At 53.0% G+C, this 13,637-nt stretch overlaps 1 protein-coding gene across 1 annotated transcript in view; it reads left to right on the top strand.

Moving 5' to 3' along the window:
* SLCO2B1 (solute carrier organic anion transporter family member 2B1) overlaps positions 1 to 10,493 on the top strand; it is a 46,823-nt gene extending 36,330 nt beyond the window's left edge. Inside the window, 7 exon segments of the mRNA XM_030332790.1 lie at positions 594 to 759; positions 5,188 to 5,351; positions 6,793 to 6,857; positions 7,183 to 7,220; positions 7,222 to 7,266; positions 7,268 to 7,304; positions 8,384 to 10,493. Coding sequence (XP_030188650.1) covers positions 594 to 759; positions 5,188 to 5,351; positions 6,793 to 6,857; positions 7,183 to 7,220; positions 7,222 to 7,266; positions 7,268 to 7,304; positions 8,384 to 8,568 — 700 coding nt within the window. The 3' untranslated portion in view covers positions 8,569 to 10,493.
* The last annotated feature ends 3,144 nt before the right edge of the window (positions 10,494 to 13,637 follow it).

Here is a 13,637-nt window from a genome sequence, read left to right as displayed (position 1 = left end):
GTGAACAGGGTAGTGATGTGAGCTGAGAGGTTGTGAAACTACAGGATGGCGATGGGAGGGGGTCCCCAGCTGAGCTAAGGGAGACACTGAGGCCCAGTGAGAGGCAGGGACAGGTCAGTGATCCTGCAGCTAGTCAGGTGCCCTGACTGGTCCCAACACACATAACTCAAATTTTCTAAGAAAAGGAAGCAATCCAGGTCATCAAGAAAAAAGCACTTTTCATCTGAGACTAAACTCTGGGATGAGTTTATCTTGTGTTCCCTAAAGAAGGGCCACTGAAGAGTGGAGATGCTTGCAAAAATTCAAAGGCTTGTAGGGTGTTGGGGCCAGAAGGGGTCTCAGAGGCCTCCATCCGACTGTGCTCCCTGCTTCTCCCATTGGGAGGCCTCCCGCAGCTTCTAGTTCATCTCCCTGCTTGCACATCTCCATTGCAAGGTGCCCACCACTGCACCTTCATGGAACAGCCCTGACAGTGAACAAATCTCTGCGTGGAGTTGAAACATGTGGGCATTGCTCTTGGGGTGGGGAGCTGGGCTGCAGGGGTGAGGCGGCCAGGAATCCAGGCTAACTCTGCCGGCTTTCTCTCCCCCCAGCAACTTGCCTGGACTAGAACAGTTTCCAGCCTGCAGAGGGAATTGCTCCTGTCCATTGGACGACTTTAACCCTATCTGCGACCCCAGCACCCATGTGGAGTACCTCACACCCTGCCAGGCAGGCTGCACAAGCCGGGTGGTCCAGGAGGCTCTGGACAAAAGCCAGGTGGGTCCGGCCTCTGACGGCTCCCTCTGCCTCCCTGGGGCTCTCCGCCCCTCCCTGTCTTTGTGCACCCATCACACTCTCCATCTTTGAACATTCTCATTCTGTGGCTTTTCCGTCTGTCTATCTGTTGGCCAGTCTGTCTCCTTCTGTTGGCCGATGTAGAACATTATTCTCACAATAAACTTTTATCGCCAGTCTGGGCCCAGCCATGGGCCAGGCCCCAGAGCACAGGGGTGAACCAGATCTGGCTCCAGCTGTCTGTGCAGGGGAGAGGCAAAAGGAAACAAGTCAGGAATTCCAGGGCTGGTGGTAGGCAGGTAAAAGGGTCCCCACAAGTACAGACAAGGATAGAAGAAGATACATCCTGCCTGGAAGGGTCCTGGAAGGCTTTCTGGGAAGCGGCCTTTGAGCTGGATCTTCAAGGATGAGTGAGCAAACTAAGAAAGGGCTTTCCAGGCAGGGGGAGCAGCAGAAGCAGAGTCTGAGAGCGAGCATGTGCACATGGCACATGCACACACGCACACAGCATTTCAAGAAACTGCAAAGAACTTGTTGGAGCAGAAGCATAAGGTTTCAAAGAGGGAAAGCGAGGCCCAGGCAGAGAAGAACCTTGAATGCCAGGCCACCAGTAGGGACCGTATCAAGAGAGTGAGGGGGAGCCTTGGATAGGTTTTAAGCAGGCAAGTGACAGGGTCCGATCTGTGTCTGATCACACTTGAGACCACAGTGTGGAGGAAGGTGAGCAGAGTGCAGGCTAGGAGACAGGGAGACGGTGGGGAGGCTGGCACAGTGAGCCCGGTCGGTCAACAAGTCAGTCAACAAACCTTCGCAGAATCCCTCCTCTGTGCCAGGCCCTGTGCTGGGGACTGAAGACCCAGAGGCAAGAGGCCCTACCCTCAAGGGACTCCCAGCAGGGAAGAGAGGGCAGAATAATCAGCAGCGTGCACTCTGTGAACCTTAAAAAGGTCACCGAGACTAGCCACTCCTCTTTCCCTTTCTCCTCAGTCCCCCCTAATGACAAATGAGGATAATATCAGCCTTCCTCAGGCCCCCAGGCTGTAGATTAACATGTGTGTATGTGTGTGTGTGGGGAGGTGCTGGGGGGGGTACAGTGTCAGGCTGGTCATTATGACACCATGTTCCTCTCTCCAGGGCTCCCCACCTTTGTCACGCAGAACCCCTGCCTTTGCATCCTGCTGGGTATCAGCATCTAAGCCCAAGGTTCCTCCAAGTAGAGAGACCTGGACCCCACGGCTAGTGCAGAGTAAAGCACCTGGTCAATGGGGTTTCAGAACCAACAGGAGCCACCTGGGCTGTGCAAACCGTATTTGCAATAATCATAATCCCAGGCCTTGGGCCTCCTTAGCACTCACTGTTCTTGCCTGGTTTGATCTCCCTAAGACCCTTCCAGAGGACCCCAGGCCCTTCCAGCTGAGGCAAGATCCCCAAGAGAACAGTAAATGTTTGTGGATATGGGCCCCTGAGCACTAAGGCCAGGCCACCCAGTTCGAACCCCTATTCTACCTATAACTGGCTCTGTTACCTTAGGCAAATTATTTGATCTGTGCCTCAGTTTCCTGCTCTATAAAATGTAGGTGATCATAATGAGTACCCACTGTATACTAGCCACTGTGCCAAATGCTTGCCTCAGCTGAATTCATTGAATAGCAAGTGAAGAGCCATATTGACATAACCTACGAAAAGCACTTAGCGTGCCTAGTGGCTGGGACATTTTAAGCACTTGGTGATACACACTCCTGCTATGTCCATTATACAGATGAGAAATGGAGGCCCAGGGAAGGATTCGGCATTGCCCAAAGACTTAGTGCCAGAGCTGGGATTAAAACCCAGGGTTCTGGCCTCCCAGCCCAGCCCCCTCCCCAGAGCATCCTCAGAGGTTGTGTCTGGGTATAGTATTGGGGGGAAGGTGCAGCTGGGCCCTGGTCAGCATCAGGAACTGTCGCCCTGGCCTGGAATAGTCTCTGGCCTGCCTCTCCAGGTCGATGGTGAGCTCATGGGCTCAGGGCTGGGTCAGTCAGCGCCCAGCATGGCTGCACTCAGTAACCATTTATGAACACGTAAAGGACCAGGAGAAAGATGGAAAGAGGTGGGTGCTTGGTGGGATCTGGGGCTCAGGGGGTAAGGCTGAATCCCCCTGGGGAGTGAGAATCAGAGGCAGCTGGAGAGACTGAAGTCATCCATAGGAAGAACTTCCTGCCAGAATTAGATGAATGTGAACGAGGGCTGGGAAAAGCCCAAGAGAAAGGCCTCTCACTTTGTGTCCACCCCTGCAATCTTCTGCTCCCTAGAAAAGGCACGGGGGCAGGTGATTTCTCTTCCAGTAATCTTGCCTTCGCATATTTCTCTCCTTACCTGTCCTTCCATTGAACCGGGTGGGCTGCTTAGCCTGTAGGCGAAGGTCCAAATGGTGTGTGCTCAGCCTTAGCGTGTGCAGGCGCTCTGCGAGGCAATGGAAAGAGCACCCAGTTACCCAAGCCTGAATCCCAGGTCTCTCCCTCATTTTGCCTTGCCGTAATTTTATCTATTAAATATCTCTCAAATCAAAACCTTTTTCTGTATTCTCCTCCCCCTCCTCCTGCCTCCCTACCACTCTCTCCACATTGGGCATCTTGGCCTGTCTTCGCACCCCCCACCCTCCCCCTCCCCGGGCCGTCCCCTCCCAGGGGCCAGAGCAGCTTTTGTACTGTCAGGTCTTGTCCCTTCCAAGCTTACAATCTTCCCAAGGCTCCCAGGGTCCAGCTCAGGGCCTCCCAACCCTTTCCACAATGGGAAGTGTCTGAGGCCGCCAGGGTTGAAGGTGAGAGGCTGCCCCAGGCCGACCAGACCCCCTCGAGGGCTGATGGGACCCATCCCTGCACACCTGTCTCCCAGCAGAGGCCGAGGGTCCCTGGGGCACCCGGTCAGAAACTCTGATCTATGGGGAAGAGAAGCCTAGGCTTCCTGGCTTGCTTTGCTCCTGTGAGGCGCCTGAGGGCACTGGCAGTCTAGACCACTTCTGAAAGAATCCTAGGCTGGAAGTTTTCCAGGCCACGGTAGGGGGTGGGGATTTGAGCTACAGTCAGACACACCCTTGGGCCAGCCTAGGGGCCATTCCTTACAGTCTGAAAAGGACTCAGCTTTTACTCAGACCTCAGCCTCTGGAGGGGTCCCAGTTTTCTGGGGGTCTCCTAGTAGACTTCACCCTGGCAGGAGGGAGGGCTAAGATTTATCCTCTGGCCCTGAAGCCCCCAGACCTCAGAAAGCTGTACTCCCTAGTACAAGTTCCGCAAACATATCGCGGCCAAAGCTTATTTCCGGATTCTGCTCACCTCCCTGGATTCCAGGCTCTTAGTACTAACCCGAGTTTTTCACTTTCTGCCAGCTCATGGATGCACTCAGGACAATGTTTTCAATACTTCATCCAGCATTTTAAGTTGTTGGCAGTATGATTGGCAGGGTGCTGGTGCACTGTGTTTCTGGAAACAGCAGTCCAGGTTCCTCTTTTGTGTCCCAAGCTGTTCACCATGTCTTCCCAACGCAATCCTGGAGCGCCGCCCCTCTGCCCTCTCCCGCGTGCACGCTCTGCTCCAGGCTCACTGAAAGATTTGCTAGGTTCTTTCCTGCCACTTTCATGGGATTTTGCATTTGACCTTCCCTCTACTCATTTCAGTTTTCATCTCGGAAAACTCCTATTCATTCCTCAAGACCCAAATCCAACGCCCCTCTTCCAAGAAGCCTTCCTTGCCCTTCACGTGCTGAGCCAGGGTGCCCGCTGTGCTGCCTGCATCTCTCCATCCTTTTGGAGAGAAGCAATCTCCATTTCCCCTTGAGAGTCTAGTCTGGAACCCAGTGCTCTGGAAGAGGAACCCTGAGCTGGAAAATCCGAGTTCCTTCCCCAAAACATTCTGTTACTTTGATTCCTTGTGCAGACAGTCGGGAATTTGGAACACTCTGGCATTACCAGGTGAAAGAAAGAGAGTGTGTGTGCACATGTGCATGTGTGTATGTGACTGGGTGAGTGTGGATGTATGTGTGTGGGTGGGTGTGTGAGTGTATGTTGTGGGACTGTGGTGTGTGGGAGAGAGAGTGTGTGGTGTGTATGTGTATGATTGTGTGAGTGTGGGTGTATGTGAGCGTGTGTGAATGTGTGAGTGTGGTGTGGTGGGGCTGATGCTCTTCCAGGCCCCTCTCTCTTTTCTGTTCACCACTTCCCTCTCCCAGCAGCCTCAGCCCATGTGTGTGTGAACCATGCGTGTCCAGGGTCGTGCTTGGCTGCAGGGGTCAGAAATCCCAGCCTCCAGCCAGCTCCACCCCAGCTGGCTCGTGCCCTTGGGGCCTTCTGGGGCCTTCTGGGCCTTCTGGGGCCTGGGCCAGCTGTTTGCCCTTGGAGCCTCCTGAAGGCTTTTCTCTGCCCCCTCCCCACCCTAGGTTTTCTACGCCAACTGCAGCTGCGTGGTAGGGGGAGGCCCTGTGCCCGCGGGCTCCTGCGACTCCGCCTGCAGCCACCTGGTGCTGCCCTTCATGTTCCTGGTCAGCCTGGGTGCGGCACTGGCCAGTCTCACCCACACACCCTCCTTCATGCTCATCCTAAGGTGAAAGCAGGGGCAGGCCACACCTGGTGGATACCAAGAAGTCCTTAACCCTAGGCAGGACAAGGAATCCTGAGGGAGGGGTTCCAAGAAGGAGGCCACTCGGGTGTGCTGGGCCCCCCCGCAACAGGCCAGGCTCTCACTGCCCCGTCTTCGTCCTCACGGCAACCTGCTAAAGTGAAGTTTCCTCCCCATTTACAGATAGGAAAACCGAGGCTCAGAGAGAGTCAGATGTCAGCCCCAGGTCTTGTCACAGCCGCTGGGTGGAATAGTACCGGTGCCAGCACCAGAGCCCAGGTCCTCACTTGCCTCAGGGGACGGGAGGCCACACCTAAGGCCCTGCCCTGGCCACCCAGTCACAGCAAGGAGAAAGTGGAGTGTCCCCCGACTCCCCGCCCCCACCCTACCTGTGATGAGTGGGCCACAGGAGGTACACCCAGAAAACAAAGCCCTGTAAGTTGTGGCTCATGAGCCTTCAAGTCAATAAGCACTTGTGTGTCCACTGTGGACCCAGCCCACGCAGAGCACTGCTTCTTGGTTCATGTTCTTTCTGGCCTTTGTCCTGAGGGTGCCTGCTGGGACCGACAAATTGTTACCTAAGGCCAAAGTCAGCATTGCTAGGGTGGGGGCTGGAATAAGGGGACCTCAGAGCAGGACAATTCTAAATTTTCATCATGTTGGGATTATTTTGGTTCCCCATCTGTTTTCTAGAAAATGAGAAGGGGGATGGAGACCCTCATAAACACAACAAGACATGTAGATCTGTAAAGCAGCCTGGCCAAAAGAGAGAAGGTAGAGGAATCAGATGCCCGGGCAAGGCAGAAGTTACTGCAGGCGGTGTGCTCACAGATTCTGACCCCCTGACGCCCACCAGCTGTGGGGTCTTGGCCAAGTCAACCTGTCTAAACATTCATCAGTTTCCTTATCTGTAAAATGGGCCTGATGGCATAAACGACCTCATGGGGGTGAGGCGGGGGTTGCAGTACAAAATGAGCTCATAGGGAGCACTCCCAAAACACCAGCTGCTGGTATTACTACGAAGGAGGAGCCAGTGATTTCCGGGGCAAACTAGGCTGGAGCTTCCCGGCACTTGGGGAAGTTGGAAGCCATGTCTGGCTGCCTAGCTTCAGGTTTTGCCAAGTGTAGGAGGAGAGGGGAATCTGGTGGGCCCAGGGGTAGGGAGAGGGGAGGTGTCTGTGGCCAGGAACACAGGGAGGCCAGCACAGGACCCTGATGGCCAGTGGGGGTGCCTGGAACTGGGTGCTGGGCTCGACAGGTTGAAGGGAAATGGAATATGGAACCTGAGCCCACCCAACCCCAAACCCACAGACCTTCAGACTGGGGGAAGGCTGGCCCCTGGGTGGTGAGAGAGCAGGGGATGGTGAGAGCCCCTTGAGGGCCGAGACCCTCTCAATCCTCATGTCACCGTGTTTCTGCTTCTTAGGGGAGTGAAGAAAGAAGACAAGACGCTGGCTGTGGGGATCCAGTTCATGCTCCTGAGAGTTTTGGGTAAAGAACCTTCCTGGGACCCTTAGACACCCACTGTGTGCTGGGCCTGTGGCACAGGGATGAGCGGGACCCAGTTCCTGACCTTAGGGTTCACAGGCCCATCGGGCAAACTGGACCTGGTACCCTGGAGGTGGGTGTGCAAGCAGCTAGAGGGCCATCCAGGGAGGCAGCATCTCACACCAGGGTGAGGGGTGGGCTTGAGGGCCAAAGACTTATGGGACAAGAGGCCCCAGTGGCTCTGGGGGGTTGCATATGCCAGGGAGTAGGGGGGGTTGGGTAATGCAGGATGCCAGGCCTGTTGTCCCCTGAGCATGTCCTCCTCCAGCCTGGATGCCCAGCCCAGTGATCCACGGCAGCGCCTCACGCCACCACCTGTGTGTACTGGGCCCAGAGCTGTGGGCGGCGGGCACGTTTGTCACTACTATGACCATGACCTGCTCCGAAACCGGTGAGACCTGAGGTGGGGGGTGCCAGGGGCCCCATGGGGAGGCTGCCGGAAATACTCTTGGGGTCTCAGGTGGGACAGCAGCAGGGACGAGAGGCCATCGATATCCCCCTGCTAGGCAGCAGGTGCTATATCCAGTAACTGAGCCCACCAGTCCTGCGAGCTAGCCACTGTCCCCCCACTCTTCTGGATGAGGAAAGTGACCCATTAAAGCAGCCCAAGGTCACACAACTGATAACAGGCAAAGCTGGGCCTCGAACCCAAATGGTCTAACCGTGGTCTGTGCAGGAACATGTGTCACCGTGGCGGACCATGGGGGAGGATGCAGGGGAGCAGCCCAGCTGTGAGAAAGATGGGGAGTTGAGGTGGGGTTGGGAGAAAGGCCAATTTAGGACACAGGAGGCTTGGGATCCAGCCCAGCTCTGTCTCTTTCATTGGGAGACCTGTCTTTTCTGGAACTCAGTCTTCCCATCTGTGCAATGGGGAACCAAAGAAACCTGAAGGCAGAGAGCTGCTGGGATGGGATAGGCGGTTGAAGGGGACTCGCTAACAGGGCTGGGAGCAGGGAGTTGGTCACTTCCAGCTCTGAGGAGGGCATGGCTCCTGTGGGCTGGGACTGACTAGTGCCCATTCTATAGGAAGAAAGATCAAATAAGAGCTTTGGTGAGTTAGGGAAAGAGTGGAGAGGGAATCCTCTTGTGGCAGGTGGGGTGATCCCAAGTTGCAACTATCAGGCCCCCTGAGCCCTTAGACAGAGAGGACTGTCCCAGGCTATAAGCCAGCTGGGGACAGGGCAGGGAGGATGCCCAGGCTTCTGCCTCCCTGTTCAGGACTCCTTCTGCAGAGCATCTCCCCCTTTTCCAGGGAAGGGGCTAATTCCAGGGCTTCCCCATCTCCCCACCAAGGCCATGGTGATAGGGTCCATTGCCCTGGGGCTGGAAGCCTCTTTTCCACCCGCAAGGTCTCAATGTCTCTGATCACACAATGGGTGATGATTGCTGACCCTACTCTGCCCAGGCCAAGGCCATCCAAGCCCTAGACAAGGGAGGTCCTGAGTTGACAGGTCCCTTGCTCTTTCCAGGTTTTGTCGGCCTCCAGTTCTTCTTCAAGACAGGTTCCCTGGCCTGCTTTGCCTTGATTTTGGCCATCCTAAGGCAGCAGGACAAAGAGGAGAGGACCCAGGTCACCGTATCCATCCCTGGCCTACAGCAACAGCAGCCATTAGTGTCAGGGCCAGAAAAGAAGCCTGAGGAATTCAGAGCGTGAGCTGGTCCCAGAGTGGCCGCCACTGGGAATACCTCCTCTGGGCTCTTTGCCCAATATTGGGTGTCAGGAACCCCGTTTTCTAACTCAGACTCCTCTGCTAACTTGCTATGTGACTTTGGGCAAGTTTGACCCTCTCTGGGCTTTTGTGACTCATCTGAACCAAAGAGTTGTCTAGGGGTTTGGTGTGTTGGCCACTTCTAATGCAAGATGGTCTTCCCCTTCCTCCCCCCAGCCAGACAGGCTGACCTGACAGGCTTTCCTGGTGGAAGGACTGCATATCTTCTCCCAGGTCCTAAGATAGAGAAGTAGACAACAGTAGGCCAGGCTGCCCTGCACACCTGGTCCTAGCCTAGCTTTGCCACTCACCGGGAGCACCCTCTCTGGGCCTCAGCCACCACCTCTGTCAGGTGGAAATGGACTTGCCAGCTTTCAGGCCTCTTCCAGCTATGACCATCTGTGTGGTCAGTATGGACTCAAGTCTCATCTCCAGCCCCACTCAGCCTGGAGGTGGGGCCAGGACAGCCTCCGTCAAGAAGTGTCCATTGGCGCCCCTGGAGGCAGAGCCCTGAACTCTGAGCGGGACCTACTAGGGAGGGAGCTGGCCTCACAAGACATCCAGGCTGGTCGGGGCCTCCAGCAAACCTGGTGTGAGGGCCCCTGGGGAGTTTAGCCGAGGCGGAGGCTCGCTCTCTGGACTCAGGAAGTCCCAGTCCTTGCCCTCAGGGAACCACAGTCTGGGTGTGGCCTAGTCTCTGCCTTCAGGGCTCCAGTGGGGAGGGAGACCCAGGTCCCACACTTGGGCATTTTCTGACTTCAAAGACCAAACACACTCTGCACACATTCACTGGTACTTATGCATTGCCAAGATTTCACTCTGACCAGGGCCCACCAAAGTCACTGTTACTTTTGTGACTAGATCCTAATTTCACCATTTCCTTCCTGGTGCCTAACTCTTTGTGGCCTGGGGCTGTATAGATGCCTGGTTCTGTGATAACCATGTTTTGGGGGTAACATCTGGTTCTCTGTGATGCCTGAGTTGGTGTAAGCACCTGTTCTTTGTAAGGCCCAGGCCTAGAATGCTGGGACTTGTTAATGCCAGGCTCTATGTAATGAGCGGGTCTGTGGAATGCTTGTGTCTGAACCAACTGGTCCTTATCTTCAGTGGCCTTGTCTTGTTTTATGGCTAGTCTTATCTGGCCTGGTTATCTCCCTGAGAGGGGGAGAGAGTTTCCCTGATCTTCTCCAGCCCATTCTGTTGCCACCACATACCTGACCTGGCTGGGACCTGCTGCTTGGGAGGCAAGAGACAGATCTGTCAGCAGCAGCTTCCCAAGCCCTGTGCTGGAGGCAGGGGAGAAGCTGGGGGGCAGGCGGGGGGCAGGAGGGCAATGCAACTCTGACCCTCTGAGCATCTCCCTGTGGCAGGGCTTTGAGGCTCTCCCATGTGAAAGAGGAAGGGGAAGGTACAGAAGTTCTCACTCCCATCTTGATTCTATTGGCTGATATCTTTAAATGTTTAACATCTATCTGAGCCTGTTATCAATGCCAAGAATTTCAAATTCTCCTCCAACAAGAGGAGGCTGTTTACGTTTTATATTCCTTTTCCCAGGTTTGCAGAAATATTTGGAGTTAAGATACAGCTTATTATTAAATTTGTTCTTGCATAATGTCTCTTCTATTACAAAATTCCTTTCTTACAAACTGCATTAGAGTTTGCAACAACCACATTACTTCCAGCTATTTAGATTTAAGTTTTACTGGATTCATTATTCACTATTATTTCTTATATATGACATCTTTCCCTGTCTGTATATTCTGGTCTAATTTTCATTTGACTGGGTTACTTCCTCTAGTCATGGTTTCAGAAATGGGATCAGGTCATGAAGTTTGTGAGGCTTCACCTGTCCAAATTGTCATTCACGTTTTACAGAAAAGGAAACAGTTCAAAATAATTAAGCAACTTGCCAGATCAGACAGACATAAATGGTGAAGCCAGGGTTTTGTGTGAATTGAAGCTTATAAACTTTGGGGAGCCCTCTTTAAAAGAAAAAAAGAACACAAAATTGGTAAGAAAGAGTGAAAATTTACCTATAATGAGAAAAGAAGTCAAAAAAATACATCACACAATTCAGGAAAACGCATACTTTTTACTAACTCTTGTGCACACCTCTAAAATACATTTCCCCCCTGACGATTGGAGGATTTTCTGCAGCCTCGCTTCTGGTTCTGTCACTGCAAACCTGTTTCCTCTCTAGTGCCCATGTACTTCCAGGGCCAGGTAGCATAAAACACATTCATGCTATGAGATGACCTCTGGATATGATACCTTGATGTCACAATGCTGAGTGAGTTGGACAGTGAGGAGGAGGATTCCTAGAGGCCATTCTCTATACAGAGGTAGCTAGCAATGATTTATCTATATACAGAGGGGACTGAGAATCACATAAATATATCCCAATGAGCCCAAATTAAGGTGATCCCCAATTCAACTGCCCCTTAGCCAGATCCCAGAAATGCCGATGGCCCCTGCAACCACCTCACATAAAGAGAAACTGGGACACAAGTAGCTGGAGTAGAAGGAACTAGCAATCTTAACTGCTTGTGGTTAAAGCATCTTACTTTTGCAGATTTCCCAAGGATATGACAACCTGAACACATTGCAGAGGCCCCTTCCTGGGCCTAGAGAGAGACCCGGATACTCAAGCAGCATTAGCTTCATGCTGAATCTGCCTCTGGGTCAAGCTCAGCTTTGAAGGAGAAAATGAGGTCCTTGTGTTTAAAATCTCCAGGCTGGTCAGGGCGAGGAGACTCCAGGAGTCATTGCAAGAGAGACATGGGGCTGAGAGCCAGGGGTGGAACAGGTCAGGGCTGGAGGGGTTCCCGGGGACTGATGGATTCCAGGGAGCCATGCTCTTATGGCCTCTGGCCAATGAGGAGCCACAAGCTATTGCATCTGTGATCTCACTTTATTCCCACCCTGCCATTGGAAGTTGGGAGAAGTCCTTAAAGTCTCCATGCTAGTGTCAACTGGTGGTAAAATCTAGCAGTTTCTCCTGGGACCAGAATGAACATCTTGATGCCTGGCCTAGAGGCCCTTTGGCAGACCCACCCTGGAAAGTTGCAGGTCAGGCAGATGCCTCTCTCGAGCTGGGAGCCAGGAGCCATGATTGGAGTGCAAATAAATGAAGAGCAAGAACCCACAGCACCTTTGACATTCTTTGGCCACGTTGAATTCTTTCCCCATAACATTCCCCAACACGGGCACTTCCCGCTACCTAGTAGGCCTGCTTCATCCCCACACCCACTGCTTGGCTTTCCATCTCACCTCATGAAGTCCTACCCAATCTTCCAGACTCAACTCAAAGGCCACCACCTCTACAGAGAAAGCCTGGTAGAGGTAATGGAGGGTGGATGACAACCACCTTAAAGACACTGATAAAAAGATATATCTCCATTAAAATTGCACACAGTCATATAAACACTTGTGCATCTGATTTCAGAGGCTGGGGACCATCTGAAGTCTGGCTGTAGACCTTTGGTGGAGTGGAGTGAAAAGAACAGTTTTAGAGTCAGTGAGATTTGGGTTCAAATCCTGACTGCCACTTACTCACGTGACCCTGACAAGTGATTTAACTTCTCTGCTCTGTTTCTTCACTTGTAAGGTGAGGCTGATCCTTCCTCTTTCCTGTCTCCCAAAAGTTGTGAAGACCAAATAATAACATACAGGCAGTGCACCTGATGACCAATATTTGTACGTTTCCTTCCCCTGTCCCTGAAAGAATTTAAGGCACACATGGAACATGGGGGCAGAATCGGGGTGAAGACAGAGGGAGGAGCCACCAAGGAGGGAGACACACTGCCCTGGCTGCAGCTCTGTTTGTCCCCTAATCTCTCTTCCACTGTCAGCCAGGGCTCAGCCTGCCCAGCCTTATCTCTCCCCACAGCCAGCCTGGGACAGCTTTTCTCAACTAGATTTACATTTTTATTGATTTTCTTTCTCCCTTCTAGAGCAGTCCCTTCCCCTGCTGCCCCTTTTGCTATAAAATGGGGTTACCCTGGGAAACAGTAGTTCTGGGGTTGACCAAGAAGTGATGGTTCAAGGATGGATTCATTCACCATTCATTCATTCGTTTGTTTGTTCAACCACCCACCCAACCAACAAATCCTACATGGCTGCTCTATGCACCTGTGCTGGCACTGCTGGGGACACAGTCACATGTCAGATACAGCAAACTCCTAGTGTAAGCAGACAAGCTGACACACAGTGACAAAAGCATGAGTAGTCATATAGGGAATAAAGAAGAGGAAGCCACAAACTCTTCCTGGGGCCATCAGGAAAGTCTTCCAGAACAGGTTAGATCAGAGCTGGCTTAGGAGATTAGGCAGGAAGTCCCCAGGTAAGATGAAGGGATTGGGCATGAGAAACACTGGGATGCACAAAGATAGGGAGACATGAGAGAGCAAGGTGCGTCTGAGATATGACACAAGAGCAATGTGGCAGGGGTGTACTGTGCTGGGTCGGGCAATCAGGAGAGACAGGAGAGCTGAGGCTGGAGACACCACTGGGGACTAAGCCTTGAGTTCCAGCAGAAGGTTTTGGATATCTTCCTGAGGGCAAGGAGAAGCCCTTGAAGCATTGATTGATGGCTAATTCCATTGACTGGTTATTTTAAGTGGAGTGACATGACAAGATTTGTGTTTTAGAAAGGCTGCTGGCTGCACCATGGGGGCTTTGAGTGGTAAAGGGAAGCTGGAGGCCAAGAGCTCAGGCAGGAGGCTGGTGCGCTAATCAAGGGGAGAATTAGGAGGTCCTGAACCGGGTCAAGAGAGGCATCCTAGAAGTGGGAACATCTAAGCTGAGTCTTGAAAGATGAGTAGGAACACACCAGGTGGAGACGCTGGGAACGGTGTCCAGGGAAAAGAAAGGGCACAGATAAAGTCTCAGCATACAGAAAGCTCCTGGCAGGCTTGGGGAATTTCCACTAGTTCAGCATGGCTGCAGTGTGGCCTAAGAGAGGGGTCATGGTGAGGGATGAGGCTAAAGAAGTGAGTCGGGGCCTTAAACTTCT

The sequence above is a fragment of the Lynx canadensis genome, chromosome D1, assembly GCF_007474595.2.
Source record: "Lynx canadensis isolate LIC74 chromosome D1, mLynCan4.pri.v2, whole genome shotgun sequence".
In the NCBI taxonomy this organism is placed as follows: Eukaryota; Metazoa; Chordata; class Mammalia; order Carnivora; family Felidae; genus Lynx; species Lynx canadensis.
This window is presented reverse-complemented; position numbering and strand designations above follow the sequence as displayed.